Source organism: Parathielavia appendiculata (genome assembly GCF_033297405.1).
Source record: "Parathielavia appendiculata strain CBS 731.68 unplaced genomic scaffold N657scaffold_3, whole genome shotgun sequence".
In the NCBI taxonomy this organism is placed as follows: domain Eukaryota; kingdom Fungi; phylum Ascomycota; class Sordariomycetes; order Sordariales; family Chaetomiaceae; genus Parathielavia; species Parathielavia appendiculata.
In genome coordinates, this window is record NW_026944222.1 from 2,026,014 (window position 1) to 2,038,781 (window position 12,768).

The following is a 12,768-nucleotide window of genomic DNA, read 5'->3' on the forward strand; positions in this document are numbered from 1 at the left end:
AGGTCGGCAACCAGGAACGCGGCCCACCCCGCACACACGTGCTTTGAATCGCACCTCGATCAAAGCTGAGGTTAACCAGAATTCCAGTGATAAAAGAGTAAATTTAGGCCCAACAAAGCGCGCGCTTATTATTAGCACGAATCGGAGGCATTGGAGTCTTTTCGGTAAAGTTTGTCGGATGTAACTACCTACCTGAACAAACACTACTCATTGAACCTGGAAACACGGTGGGGAACCTTCAAGAAGGCCGACTTGGCGGCAAAGCCAACCCTAAAGCTGGCCATTGAGGTTGCTGACCTGTGATAGAGGAAGCCGCACCGACGTCACTGGCAAGAGCTAATGAGCAACCAACCGCGGTTGCCAAAATGTTTCAGACGAACGTTCCCTCGTCCACTTGTCGACTTTAGCGACCTTTTTTGGCTTAGTTTCAGGCCCAATGCCCTGGACCAATGACCTAATGACGGGCCGCAACACCATGCCCCTGTCTTTGTGCCCTGGATCTTGTTTTTGTGGGAGGACGGGATGGGCATGCGCTCGCCGCTTTTCCGTTTCCTCCCATATGACGGGCTGGCCGTGTGGTATCGCCCAGACTCTGTTCTCATCACCATCTCGTGTCCCTCTTGTATTCCTCTTGTGTCGCCCTGCTCCCTCAAACTAAAACCTGACCCTTCTCGCTATACACCTTGTCGCCGCCGTCTCCTGGCCCTCAAAACAAGCGGGAACACGGCTGCTGATCCTACAGTTCGTCGTATCCCACAGTCTACTCCCGGCGCGCCAAATCGCATGGCTTGCCGCTACCGTAGACACCGAACTCGCGACAGCGTGGTTTGAGTCATATTGCCAGCAGTTTCAAGGAAGCATCGACCGATCAGTATCCCACGCGACATCGACCTCCATGAGTAGTACAACCCTGACGTCGGGGTCGACAACGACAACAGCCCCTGCGGCACAGTCGACGACTGCCATCCCCGATGGAGCAGGATCCGCCCAGCAGTCGACGGGCATTAGCCTCATCGCCTTCATCACTGCCTTGGCTGCCTCGTTGATAGTCTTCGGCGTCCAGATGGGATTCTTTTTGCTTCTGAGGAACAAGCTGGTCAGGATATTGTGTGTTGGCCTCTTGTTCCCCTACTTGTTGCCGGGAGCATGCTGCTGACAGACTCGATGACAGCAAACCAAAGACCTACTTAGTCCCCGAACGAGAAAGAACCGAATCCCCTCCCACCAACCACTTTGCCCTGGCGTTCAAGCTCATGAGCTTTGAGGACCGCGAGATCATCAAGAAGTGCGGCCTCGACGCCTACTTCTTCCTGCGCTACCTACAGACCCTCCTCATCATCTTCATACCCATCGCCGTCGTCGTTATCCCAGTTCTCGTTCCCCTCAACTATATCGGAGGGATGGGACGCGAAGTCGTTAACAACGCCACGGTCGACGGCTCCAACCGCACCGTCCCCACGGGCCTGGACACCCTGGCGTGGGGCAACGTCGCTCCCAGCAGGCAAGGTCGGCGCTGGGCCCATCTGGTTCTTGCCCTGCTCGTGATCCTCTGGGTTTGCGGCGTTTTTTTCAGCGAGCTCAGGGTCTACGTCAAGATCCGCCAGGATTACCTGACTAGTGCAGAGCACCGCTTGCGCGCCTCGGCCAACACGGTGCTCGTAAGCTCCATACCGGACAAATGGCTCACCGAGGAAGCCTTGAGAGGCTTGTTCGACGTGTTTCCCGGAGGCATTAGAAATGTCTGGCTTACCCGGGACTTCACGGCTCTCCTCTCCAAGATACACGAGCGTGCTAATGTCCACAAGAAGCTGGAGCAGGCAGAGAGCGAACTGATTCGCACCGCGAAGCGGAAGCAGCTCAAGCAAGCGAGAGAAGGCAGCTCAGTCCACCGACTGAAGGGCGAAAGCAGGGCCGACAGAGCGGTGCGTGTCAAAGCACAGGACCAAGAGGCCCAGAGACGTGCTGAGACCGCCATAGGCTTAAGCGCCAACACGCCGCACGTACCCCAGGCGGTGCAAGAGGCGGTGGCCGAAGCGGACGACAAAAGTGGCACCGATATGTCCGACATCCAGGAGTGGGACGAAGCAGGAGAGAAGCGCGAGGGGCACAAAAACCCGCTTGCTAAGATTGGGCAGGGTCTAAATAAGGGCGTCGCTGCCGTCAGCGGCGCAGGACTGGGCCTCATCGGAGGGGCGATAGCCATCCAAAGGACCATCGGTGATGAACTGGAAAAGACCGCCGGCTTTGACTTTGCGAATCGAGGTGGCCAACCTAGTCCTGTCTCAGCGACAATGAGCGATCCCGACTCTTCCAGACGGGACCAGGTGGCTGCGGATCAGGACGATCGGCCCAAGACGTCGTTTGCATCAGAAGCCCCCTTGACTGGGAACGTCCGCCATGCCCACACCTCGTCCAACGTCTCCCACGACTCGGATACCAAGAAGGACGCCGCTGGCCCCAAGATCTTTGGCAACACGACCCGCCGTGCTACTAATATGGACGAGATGATTGTTACCGAGCAGACACGGTGGTATCAGTTTTGGAAGCCGCCGACGGGAAGCTATGCGTCTCCGATCCCCCAGGGCTGCGAGGACGGCGAATACCCGTGGAAGAAGAACCAGAAAAAGACATTCTGGCGGATTGTGAAGGACTCGCTCCCCTTCCTAAGTGGCCACGAGCCGCCCGTCGAGTACCCAGCTGCGTATTCTCGCGACTACTCGAGCCAACCCGAGGACGATGCCGAGTGGAGGAAGTGGCTAAAGCCGGAGGAACGTCCTCATCACCGGGTTGCCAACTTCCACTGGACACCCTCATGGCTGCCCGCACTACCCTTGGTCAACAGGAAAGTAGACACCATCTACTGGTGCCGCGCCGAGTTGGCTCGGCTGAACATGGAGATCGAAGAGGATCAACGGCATCCAGAGCGCTACCCGATCATGAACTCGGCCTTCATTCAATTTAACCACCAGGTCGCAGCCCACATGGCCTGCCAGTCCGTCACTCACCACATCCCAAAACACATGGCGCCTCGCATGGTCGAGATCTCACCTGACGACGTCATTTGGGACAACATGGCCATGTCGTGGTGGGGCGAGTGGGCGAGGCGTGCGATTGTCTTCGTTATCGTCTCCGGCATGGTCATTCTCTGGGCTTTCCCAGTCGCCTGGACGGCTTCGCTCGCCCAGATTGATGCTCTGGTTGAAAACTACAGCTGGCTGAGATTCCTAGTGGAAAACAAGATCGTTGAGAACGCCATCAAGGCAATTGCTGGTGTTTTGCCAGCCCTTGTTCTGACCCTTATTCTGGCGCTCGTGCCCGTCTTGTTCGGCTTCTTGGCCGTGTTCCAAGGATGCAAAACGGGCTCGCAAAAGTCGGAGACGGTCCAGGTCTACTACTTCACGTTCCTTTTTGTTCAGGTTTTTCTGGTCGTTTCCATCGCCTCGGGTACCTTCCAAACGCTCGCCAGCCTTTCAAAGGACGTTACGTCGACGCCCAACGTTTTGGCTGAGAATCTCCCCAAGGCGGCTAATTACTTCTTCGCCTATATGATTTTACAAGCGCTCTCGACAAGCTCGGGCACTCTGCTGCAGATCGGCACGCTCTTTGTCTGGTACGTGTGGGCAAGGATGGTGGATAACACGGCGCGGGCGAAATGGACACGCAACACTCAGCTACCCACCGTGTCTTGGGGTTCGTTCTTCCCGGTGTACACCAACTTCGCGTGCATCGCCCTCATCTACTCGATCGTTGCGCCGCTCATCTCCATTTTCGCCATCATCACTTTCAGCCTGCTCTGGGTGGCCCACCGCTACAACATGCTCTACGTCACGCGCTTCAGGACTGACACAGGCGGCGTCCTGTATCCGCGAGCCATCAATCAGACCTTCACGGGGCTCTACGTCATGGAACTTTGTCTCGTCGGCCTCTTCTTCCTGGCCGAGGACGAAACAGGCACGAACGTGTGCTTCCCGCAGGGCATTATCATGGTCATTACCATCATCCTGACGGCCCTGTACCAATACCTCCTAAACTCGTCCTTCGGGCCGCTCCTCCGCTACCTCCCAATCACGTTCGAAGACGAGGCCGTTCTTCGCGACGAAGCCTTCCAGCGCGCTCAGGCCCGCCGCCTCGGCCTGGTCGGAGATGACGAAGACGACGAGGCCTCAGCGCTCAACCGCACCGGACCCGCCGTCACCGGCGACGCAGGAGCAGCAGCAGCCGACGATATCGAGCTTGAGAAGCTGCGGGGGCGCCGCGCCCACAATCGGACCGGCTCGGTACTGGGGCGGTTTAGGCCGGTCAAGGGCATTGCGCAGGCGGGCACGTGGGCGGCGCGCGGCGGCAAGCAGATCCGGGCGGCCACGTTTGGCCGCGCCGAGGAGTCGCTCCGCACGGCGGCGCAGTACCGCAAGCAGCGCCGGCAAAAGGACCTTGAAGCGCAGCGCGCCATGGGTGACGCCCTCTACGGCGGCTACTGCGACGTCATTGAGGATCTCACGCCCGAGGAGCGCGACGTGCTGGTCAGGAAGGCGTTTCAGCACTCGGCGCTGCGAGCGAGGAGGCCCGTCGTGTGGATTCCGCGCGACGATATCGGGGTCAGCGATGACGAGATTCGGAGGACCAACGAGTTTAGCGAGTACATCTCGATCACCAACGAGGGCACGGCGCTGGATAGCAGGGTGAGGGTGTTGTACGGGAAGAATCCGCCTGACTTTTCTGAGGTGGATCTCATTAATCTTTGAGTGCGGGGTCGGAAACAGACCGAAAGGGTTTGGTTGTACGTTGGTATGCTATATATCTCATGATGATGAAGGGGGGGAAGGCCTTCGGTGAGGGGGTCGAGGAACAGTGGGAAAAGGGGGGCCGTCAAGTGCATACAAGTGAGAAGGAAATACCCCGGCGTTTATTTCAGATTTCAGGTTTTAGCAACAGCATCGCATTCATCAGGCAAATCTTCTGGTAACATCGCATTTGGGGCCTGGGTGGATGTATGCAAGGTAGGCGGCATACGGCTCAGGAATAGCATTGCATTTGCTGATTAGAGCATCATCTACCTACGATACCCGACGCCAGTGTCGGCACTTGAGTCTTCTAGTCCTCTGAGAGACTGGATATCGAAGCTCCAGGGTTGGTATTCTCATATGTTACATGCACACTTGTACTCCGTTTCTGCGTTTACTGTGAATTTTGGGCCTAGAGTGACGGCAAAATCCCATGCATAAGATGGGTAGTGATTATGAGGCCTTAGGAGGAGTCAAAAGCCACTACAAGCCAGAGCAGAGGTCCGGGCATTTTCTCCCAGAGAGGAATACCCCAGTGCCACCAAGCCTTACTGACCGACTCAGTCTTCATCCTACAGAGCACATCAACGCCCTGTGCCTAATCTGGTCACCTAGCTGCCCTTCCAATCGGTAATTAATATTGCTTCTGCTTCGCATTTCCAGCCCTGGCCGGCCAGATAGCCTTCATAAACGGGCCCAACAGAATGGCTCCAACCAGGCACGTGAGTGTGGAAAACAGCTGCAGGAGGCCGGCCATGGCGGCGCCGGGCCCCAGCAACACGAACTTGAGGAACTCGTTCACCTGGTACAGGTCCTCCTGCTTCTTGATGAGGTAGCGTGTCGCCCGGCGCCTGGCTTCTTCTTGCTGCTCTTGGTGGTGCTGCTCCGCTTGTTCGGCCGAGGCACCGCCCGACGCGACGGCCGCGTAGCTCGGCTCGGCGCCCTCCTGAACGGCGTGGAGCTTCTCCTTGGCGGCGTCGTACGGCGGCGGAGGGGTGCCGGCGTCTGACGGGATGGTGGGCGCCAGGTGAAGCACCGAGACTAGGCGAACGGGGGCGCGGTGGAAGGGGATGCACCAGATGGAGAAGATCTGGAAGACCCTGAGGTAGATGATGTTGGTCTTTTCGTCCAGGACTGAACACGAGCAAGGCTTGTTAGTAGCTTGGCTTCATGTGTAGGCTCCTTTGTCGGCTGCTGAATATCATACCGCATGACTCGATTTCGAGGTTGATTCTGGGGCTGAGAATCTTGTCTGGTGATAGGAAGCGATGGTTAAATGTCTGTTCGGCCAGATGGCTCTGCAGTTGGATGGCACTTACACCTGGGCGAATGTCAGTACCCGACCCTATCACTTGTCTACTGCAAAATCTTACCATCGGTAAACGGCCGTGATGAGTGCGCGGGAGTCAAAGTGGCCTACGCCAGGCACATTCAGATTCGTGAACGACGGGACCCGACAGAAGGGATGCTCAAATGTGGCACCGGGAGTGTAGTAGCGATAAATGGCATCATGCTGCTCCTCCGGAGTCCCCTGAGTAAGAGTCTGGATGACATGCTTAATTTCCTCAGCTGCAAAGGCACAACTGTTAGCTGATTCAATCCACGGATACAGCCCAGGCCCAATGACAGCCACAAGGGACTCTCGATCATACCTGGATTCTCCATGATGGTCGGGATCAGGGCAGTTGAGTGTTTAGTTGTGATGAATTGGAACTGAAGGAGATCGAAGCGGGCTTTGACGTATAGAAAAATGTGTTCTTGCTGATTTGGCAATGTCAGTTGTTGCGAGTTTGTCGCAAGGTGTCGCAAGCACCTATTGTTATCTAGGTGTGCTTGGCTCGGTGATGTCATTGCTGCGTCTACTGTGTGGTAAGGTACTCCGTACTGATAGTCAACACAGGCAGCTCCACAGCATGTGAAAGCCCTCGGACCGACTTGGCAACTGTTCGGCACCGGCACTGTCTGCCAAACCGGAGAGTTGGTCCGAACGAGACCCACAGACCGGTCAACACCGTCATGGTGCCAGCTTAGACTTGACGCGTGTCTCACCCAACTTCCGTTACAAGACACTGCATTCTGGAAGAGCGATTTTTAAAATACTGAAACACCTATCCTCCTCTTGCATCTCCTGCTCAAGACAACAGACAGCGTTCAAGACACCAGATCCACCAGATGTCAAATGTCAGAACGGATGAATAATCTACGATGCGAAGCTATCTCCGCTAGCAAGCCATTGCACATCAGGTATCCAGAAACCAAGCATTCCACCCAGATCATTAATCTAAACACATACGCTGCAATCGCCACGAGTACTGTGTGCCTTAACCGGGCATCTCCGCAGCTTCCAACGCCACAAAACAGACAATGCGCTCCACCAACACCTCACCTAGACTCCCTAGTACCCCCCAGATATCGAAACATAGGCAATGAATCACCTTCCCCCTCACCGCCGGTGACTCCCCGACCGCCTAACCTCGATAAACGTCGCGTCCCCTCCCGCAAACCGATCCGGGTCTACTTCCCTATACCCGCTCGACCTTCTCTCGACGCTCCTCACCCGACTCCTGTGCCTCCTCGGCGGGCTATGCTCCTCAATCACCACCACCTCATCGTCGTCATCTCTCGGCGGCGGCGGCGGCCTGCTCATCCTCGGCCGACTGACGCTCCTTCTCCGCTCCTCAACAATCACCCGCGCATCCAACTCCGACGACGACGGCGGCGGCGGCCCGGCAGAAGAAAGAACAGACTCCTCGACAATGATCCTCCCGCCGCCTCCTCCTCGCGAACGCCGTATCTCCACCATCTCCTCGCGCCCACGCCTACTGGCGCGGCGGTCGCGGCGGCTCCGGCGCGTGTAGACCGAGGCCGTGCCTTCGGTGACGACGGTCGATGTCTCGTTGGTGGCGCCGCTGCTGGGGTTGCCGAGGTTGATGCACGTGTAGAGCAGCCAAAGCAGGAGGATGAAGCCCGCCACGGACCCCAGCGTGATGCCCGCTACCGTGCCCGGGTCCGGGCCCGAGTAAAGGGAGCCGTAGTGCGCCGGGATGGTGGTGGTGCTTTGCTGCTGCTGCTGCCGAGGGAGGAGTCTGTGGAGCGCGACGACGGCGGACGGGGAGGTGGAGGTGGCAGGGTTGTTGTCGTCCGGGTCGGGTGAAGGTGCGGGTGCTGGTGCGGGCATGTGCGCTGCCGCGCGCAGCTGCCTTCTCGCTGTGGGCGCCATTGCGCCAACGGTTTGAAGATCAAGTCGAGACAGAGTGTTGCCTCAGAAGACTATAAGACGGCTGCTGCTTGTTGCCGCGATACAGTAAATCCCAGGCATGTAGCGGACTGCGGTTCGGGTCGCAAACCTGGTCGTGATGACAGGCCTCGTGCGTTTTTCGGCTGCTTCTGGGACTTCTTTGCGAAGTCGGTTCCGTCTCAGGTGAGACAGATTCGGGACTTTCCCTATCTTTGGGTCGACGTCGACGTTGGACGTGGATTTAAACCGTTGCCGTGCTGCTGTGGGTATTTGCTGCGAATATGTGAGCAGGCAGCAGCAGATGGAGGCGACAGCTATTTCCGCAAAAGTTGCGACTTTGCGACACCGGGTTGGTCAGTCTGTTGCAGGTTCACTTGATTCTTAAGGTTAGATGACCTTAACGGGGCCAAACTCGCAGGCCAACCAACCTGATTGTATCAGTATCCCGGAACTGAACGTTAATGAAGCAACAAGAAAAAGGACAGCAGAAATCCTCTTCTCTGAGGAGTCGGTTCATAAGAGAATACTCATCAGCGAGCGCAATCCGAACGGTGCGCGGCACGGCTCCGAGGGGGAGGCTGGGGAGGCACTGACTCCACTCAGAATAAACGCGCGAGGATCCGCCAGGGCTTGGCGCGGGATCGGAACAGCACCCCTGCAGCTGCCAAGCACACAAGGTTTGGACTAACCGGGGCTTGTTGGAGACTGGCTGGAGGTTCCAACTCATAACCTCGCGAGGGACCGCGCCATCAACAACATTGTTGTCTTCGTCAGGATGGAATACAGAGGGGTGTGAAAGCGATACCGAGTATCCTGGCCTTAGGTCAAATCGTCCATACTGCCTCGATTTTGCCATGAGATCACTGAAAGAATGACCTCCAATCCCCGAAACAGCAAGCTTAGAACTTCGGATAATCATACAAAGCCCCGGATTGCCCTCATTCCCATCGATTTCTTGTCCTTTTTATCGCTTTTCTCTTCCTTCTTATCTTTGCGCTCTTTCCGAGCCGTATTCTGAACTCCTCCTTGACACGCTGTCAGCAGCCGTTCTGGACCCAAGTGTGGCGCAACGAGTACCAACTAACCTCGGCCATGATATCTCTCTGCAGTGGGGCTTGCCTTTCCTGATCCAGCGCCGTCACTGACCTCGACCTGCCCTGTCGGGCTTAACGGAGCCTGGAGCCCGGACCCGGACGAATTCGGCAAAGGCACTGTGCCTTGCGGCAGACCCTCGACCGCTTCCGGGTCCGAGAACCCTCGCGACCGGCTCGGAATACCCGGTGGGCTTCTGGCCACCGTCAATGATTCGTCGTCCACGCCGGCCGATGAGCCCTGCTCAGACCTCCCTCCCGTTTGCCCAATGCGGCATTGCATATCCAAGAGAGTGGACTCGAGGGCCGTGTATTTCTTCATTAGGGTATCGTATCGCCGCTGGAGTGCCGTGTTCTTCGTTCGGAGAGGTGAGAGGACGCTCTCGTATGTTGCTGCCACGTCTGCAGATAGTTTCCTGGGCTTTTCCTGGAGTGCCCTGGCAAGCTGCGCTTTCAGGTCCTCGATTTGTGACTCGTAAAGCCGTTCTGTCTCGTGCAGCTGTTCCTCTCGGGCAGTAATCTCTGCGACCATTTGTTGGGCCCTGGCCTGGGCCATCTCTGCCTCTTGCATCGCAGCCTCCATTTTCATCTCCTTGCCCTGGAACTCCCTTTCTGAGGCGGATAGACGCGCGATCTCAGCCTTGAGCCTCTCAATCATAGCGGTGCTGATATCAACCGCTTCCAGATTCTGCTCCGACTTAAGCCTTTTGTCCTCGGCCTCTGCAACAATCCGGCGCAAGTGCTCGCATTCCGCCCGCGCCTTTTGCAGCTGCTGATTCAAGACGGTGCTTTCCAGATCCCACTTCTTTTGTTCCTCACGGAGTGCTCGCAGCTTGTTTGACAGGTCGCTCTCCCACTTCTTGGCCATGTTCCGGCGGTGGTCGAACTCTTTCTTGATCTGCGCCTCGCCTCTCTTGGCCTCGTCGAGTCGCTGCTTCAGACTTCGGTTCGCCATCACCAAGTTCTGCGTTTCGGCTTCCGTGGCCGATACTCTAATCTGTCGCCGCCGGAGTTCTCCCATGTGTACCATATGTTGCTCCTTTATGAACCTCTCATATTGCAAGTCGTTGATCAGGCGGAGTCTCTGGTGCTGAAGAAAAGTCACATGATCGTCCATGGAGCTAGAACCTGCTTTGCATCCCGGCCCATGGACGACAAATTGTTGCTGCGGCCCCCTTTGCACTTCTTGCTCCTGAGAGCTGAGAAGCAAAGATGGCACACTGTCGTTGGTAAACGACTGGTGCAGTCCACTTTTGCTTAGGCTGCTCCAGTGCACAGGGTCTCGCGTCTGACCCTGAGACATCGTTTGACCAGGGTTCTGCGGCAGCGTCGGGCTGTCATCACCCGATCCGCGTTTTTTGGTTTCAGCCACGTCATTGGTTGATGGCTGACTCGATTGGGAGGCCCGGCGTATTGACGGGCTATGAGCTCGGCCGATGGACATGGAGCTTGTAGACAATGCTGGGTGGGAAGGGTCGATATGGGCCGGATCACGCAGGAGCGCATAGTCAAAGCCGTCTGGCTCAGGGCCGTCACCCAAGGCTGAGCTAGGTGTCCCAGGGAGAGGTGTAACCGGGCGAGTATGCACCAAGCCAGGCGTTTGGTCCACGACCAAAGCCATGCAGTCCGCAAGGACCTCATCCGCCTCGCTCTTTATCCAGCGGCTCATGTCTTCCTTTTCGGACTGGATAGTCAAGTTGTAGAAATTGGGGTGCAAAAGGTGCTGCTTTCTGAATCGTTCCGATCGGTCCCGTATCTCCATGGCCTGAACGTCGATGTCCTCGGCGTTATTCGCATGACGTAGGTATCTCTGCGGTTTTCGAATGTAATCGAGGAAGTTGATGGGGTAGAGTCCGTATAGAATGGTGAAGTACTCGGGCAGATATGAGAGGGAGTGCCCATCATAATCGGGATCCAACAGAGACTTATCCCAAGGGATACCACCCCCACCTTCCCCGTTCTCTGTCCCCATCTCGGTATGCCGCTGGGCGAAATATGAATCCCGGTCCCAGAAGAGCAAGCGGGCGTAAATATTGAACAAGGTTGGGAGATAGTCGCCCAGCGAGCTCGGTATAAACGGAAGAATCATGACCAAAGCTATGAGGGCCAGATTGACCGTCGCCGTCGACTCATCTTTCTGAAGCGAGTGCAAGATATTCTTGAACAGGTCTGTCTGCAAAATGAGATGTAGATGCGGTGGACCACTGGAAACGAAGGCGCAGAGGAGGCTTAGAGCCGAGTTCCTATGCTCCCGTTTGACCACAAAGTCGTTTAGGGCCGCCATGAATCCTTTGGGGTCCCTCTTGCCGAACGCCATAAGCGCATCCTTGATCATCTGCTCCTTGAGGTCGGTCGAAGGACGGAGATCCGGTTGGGTCTCGCGCAACTCCATCCACCTCGTGAGGAGCCGGTTCACGAGCGGCACAAGACCCTGTTCGCTCCAGGCTGCGGGATCATCGTACTCATCGGCCGAGAGCAGATCCAAAGTGTGGTCCATGACCTCCCTCGCCAGGCCCTTCTCCCGGCCGACATGGTCCATAACCGGATCGAGAAGCTTATCCCACCATTTGAAGACCCTTGCGGGTGTCCGGAGTCCTGGACGAAGTTGGCGCAGGATAGCGAGAAAGGCGGCGTATCTTTCAGGGTGATCCTGCACGACTTTTTCCCAAATGGCGAGGAGCTCATCGCCTAACCGCTCGCCGGACGCTTCATCGTACTTTTCGTGCTTCTCGAGATACAGTGCTATGATACTGTTGATCTCGGCGGGAAGTGGAAGTGTCGGCGCGTTGAGGAAGGCATTGAGGGCCTTGGCGAGATCCTTCGAAGACCTTAGTCAAGCATAAGCAGTTAGGTCCAAAGCCAGGGACCGTTGCACCGGTGGCAAGGGGGTACATGTGCGATACTTAAGAGGATTGAGGAATAGAACTTACCCGGATGAAGTCATTCTGATTGACACAGGGCGTGGCTCATTGGTGATGGGAGTTTGGCGATCCGGAGATTGAATCAGTCGACGCGGCGAAAGATTGTTTCCGCCGAGCCTTGTTGGCGAACAAACAAAAGGCAGAAGAAACGGGATACTGATCCCTGGTGATTTTTGTTCCGGTACGAAAGCTGAGCATACGGCCAGAGTCTTGAGGACTGAAGAAGTTGCTGTTGAAGCACAGTTCCTGGCTTTGTGAGGGTGTCAGCGGCACTAAACTGAAGCAGGGCGGTTGTCCAATCTCCACAGAAGCAAGCATTGGACGGCCTGATTAACGCTACCTAAAAAAGAGGTGTAGACTACACATGTGACATGACTGCTTCGAGCCCCGCACTGCAGAGGCAGTGGGGCTCTTACCCCAGATGTCGATGTGGGGCCGGGATCGTCTGATGCATGATCCGAGAGAGCTGGAAGCGGACAGCCATTGAGTGGCATGAATGCAGTTGCCCCTCATCACTTTCCCTGGGTCTGCGTTGGGAGCTCTCTCGTGACCAAGCTGATCGAAGCCCCTCCTCCAGTGAGCGACGAGACACAAAACAGTCGTGTATCCCGTCCCGCACCAGCATTGGGCACACTCCTCCTCTTCTCTTCAAGTTCCCGGTCTTCCATCTTCTCTCGATTCCCAAGAGTCTTTCCATCTCTCCTCGGTGATCAATCCCCGAGACAATTTACACCTCA

The 12,768-nt window shown here is 56.5% G+C and overlaps 4 protein-coding genes across 4 annotated transcripts; 1 reads left to right on the forward strand and 3 right to left on the reverse strand.

Moving 5' to 3' along the window:
* Window positions 1-429: 429 nt before the first annotated feature.
* Window positions 430-5,084, forward strand: N657DRAFT_614636 (DUF221-domain-containing protein). Its single transcript, XM_062790444.1, has 2 exons — window positions 430-1,107; window positions 1,172-5,084. The coding sequence occupies exons 1-2, from the start codon at window positions 896-898 to the stop codon at window positions 4,740-4,742; spliced, it is 3,783 nt and encodes a 1,260-aa protein (XP_062649920.1). The 5' UTR covers window positions 430-895; the 3' UTR covers window positions 4,743-5,084.
* Window positions 5,085-5,415: 331 nt separating this feature from the next.
* Window positions 5,416-6,446, reverse strand: N657DRAFT_679138 (uncharacterized protein; the record flags this gene model as incomplete). The annotated part of the gene is made up of 4 exons (XM_062796151.1): window positions 5,416-5,915; window positions 5,989-6,095; window positions 6,155-6,350; window positions 6,434-6,446. The coding sequence occupies 4 exons, from the start codon at window positions 6,444-6,446 to the stop codon at window positions 5,416-5,418; spliced, it is 816 nt and encodes a 271-aa protein (XP_062649921.1).
* A 778-nt stretch (window positions 6,447-7,224) lies between these two features.
* On the reverse strand, window positions 7,225-7,959 carry N657DRAFT_654596 (uncharacterized protein; the record flags this gene model as incomplete). Its single annotated transcript, XM_062794519.1, has 1 exon — window positions 7,225-7,959. One exon carries the CDS (start codon window positions 7,957-7,959, stop codon window positions 7,225-7,227), a length of 735 nt encoding a protein of 244 aa, XP_062649922.1.
* A 946-nt stretch (window positions 7,960-8,905) lies between these two features.
* N657DRAFT_642933 (uncharacterized protein) lies at window positions 8,906-12,336 on the reverse strand. Its single transcript, XM_062792438.1, has 3 exons — window positions 12,041-12,336; window positions 9,105-11,938; window positions 8,906-9,044 (listed from the first exon to the last, which is right to left on the reverse strand). Exons 1-3 carry the CDS (start codon window positions 12,052-12,054, stop codon window positions 8,935-8,937), a joined length of 2,958 nt encoding a protein of 985 aa, XP_062649923.1. The 5' UTR covers window positions 12,055-12,336; the 3' UTR covers window positions 8,906-8,934.
* Window positions 12,337-12,768: the final 432 nt, after the last annotated feature.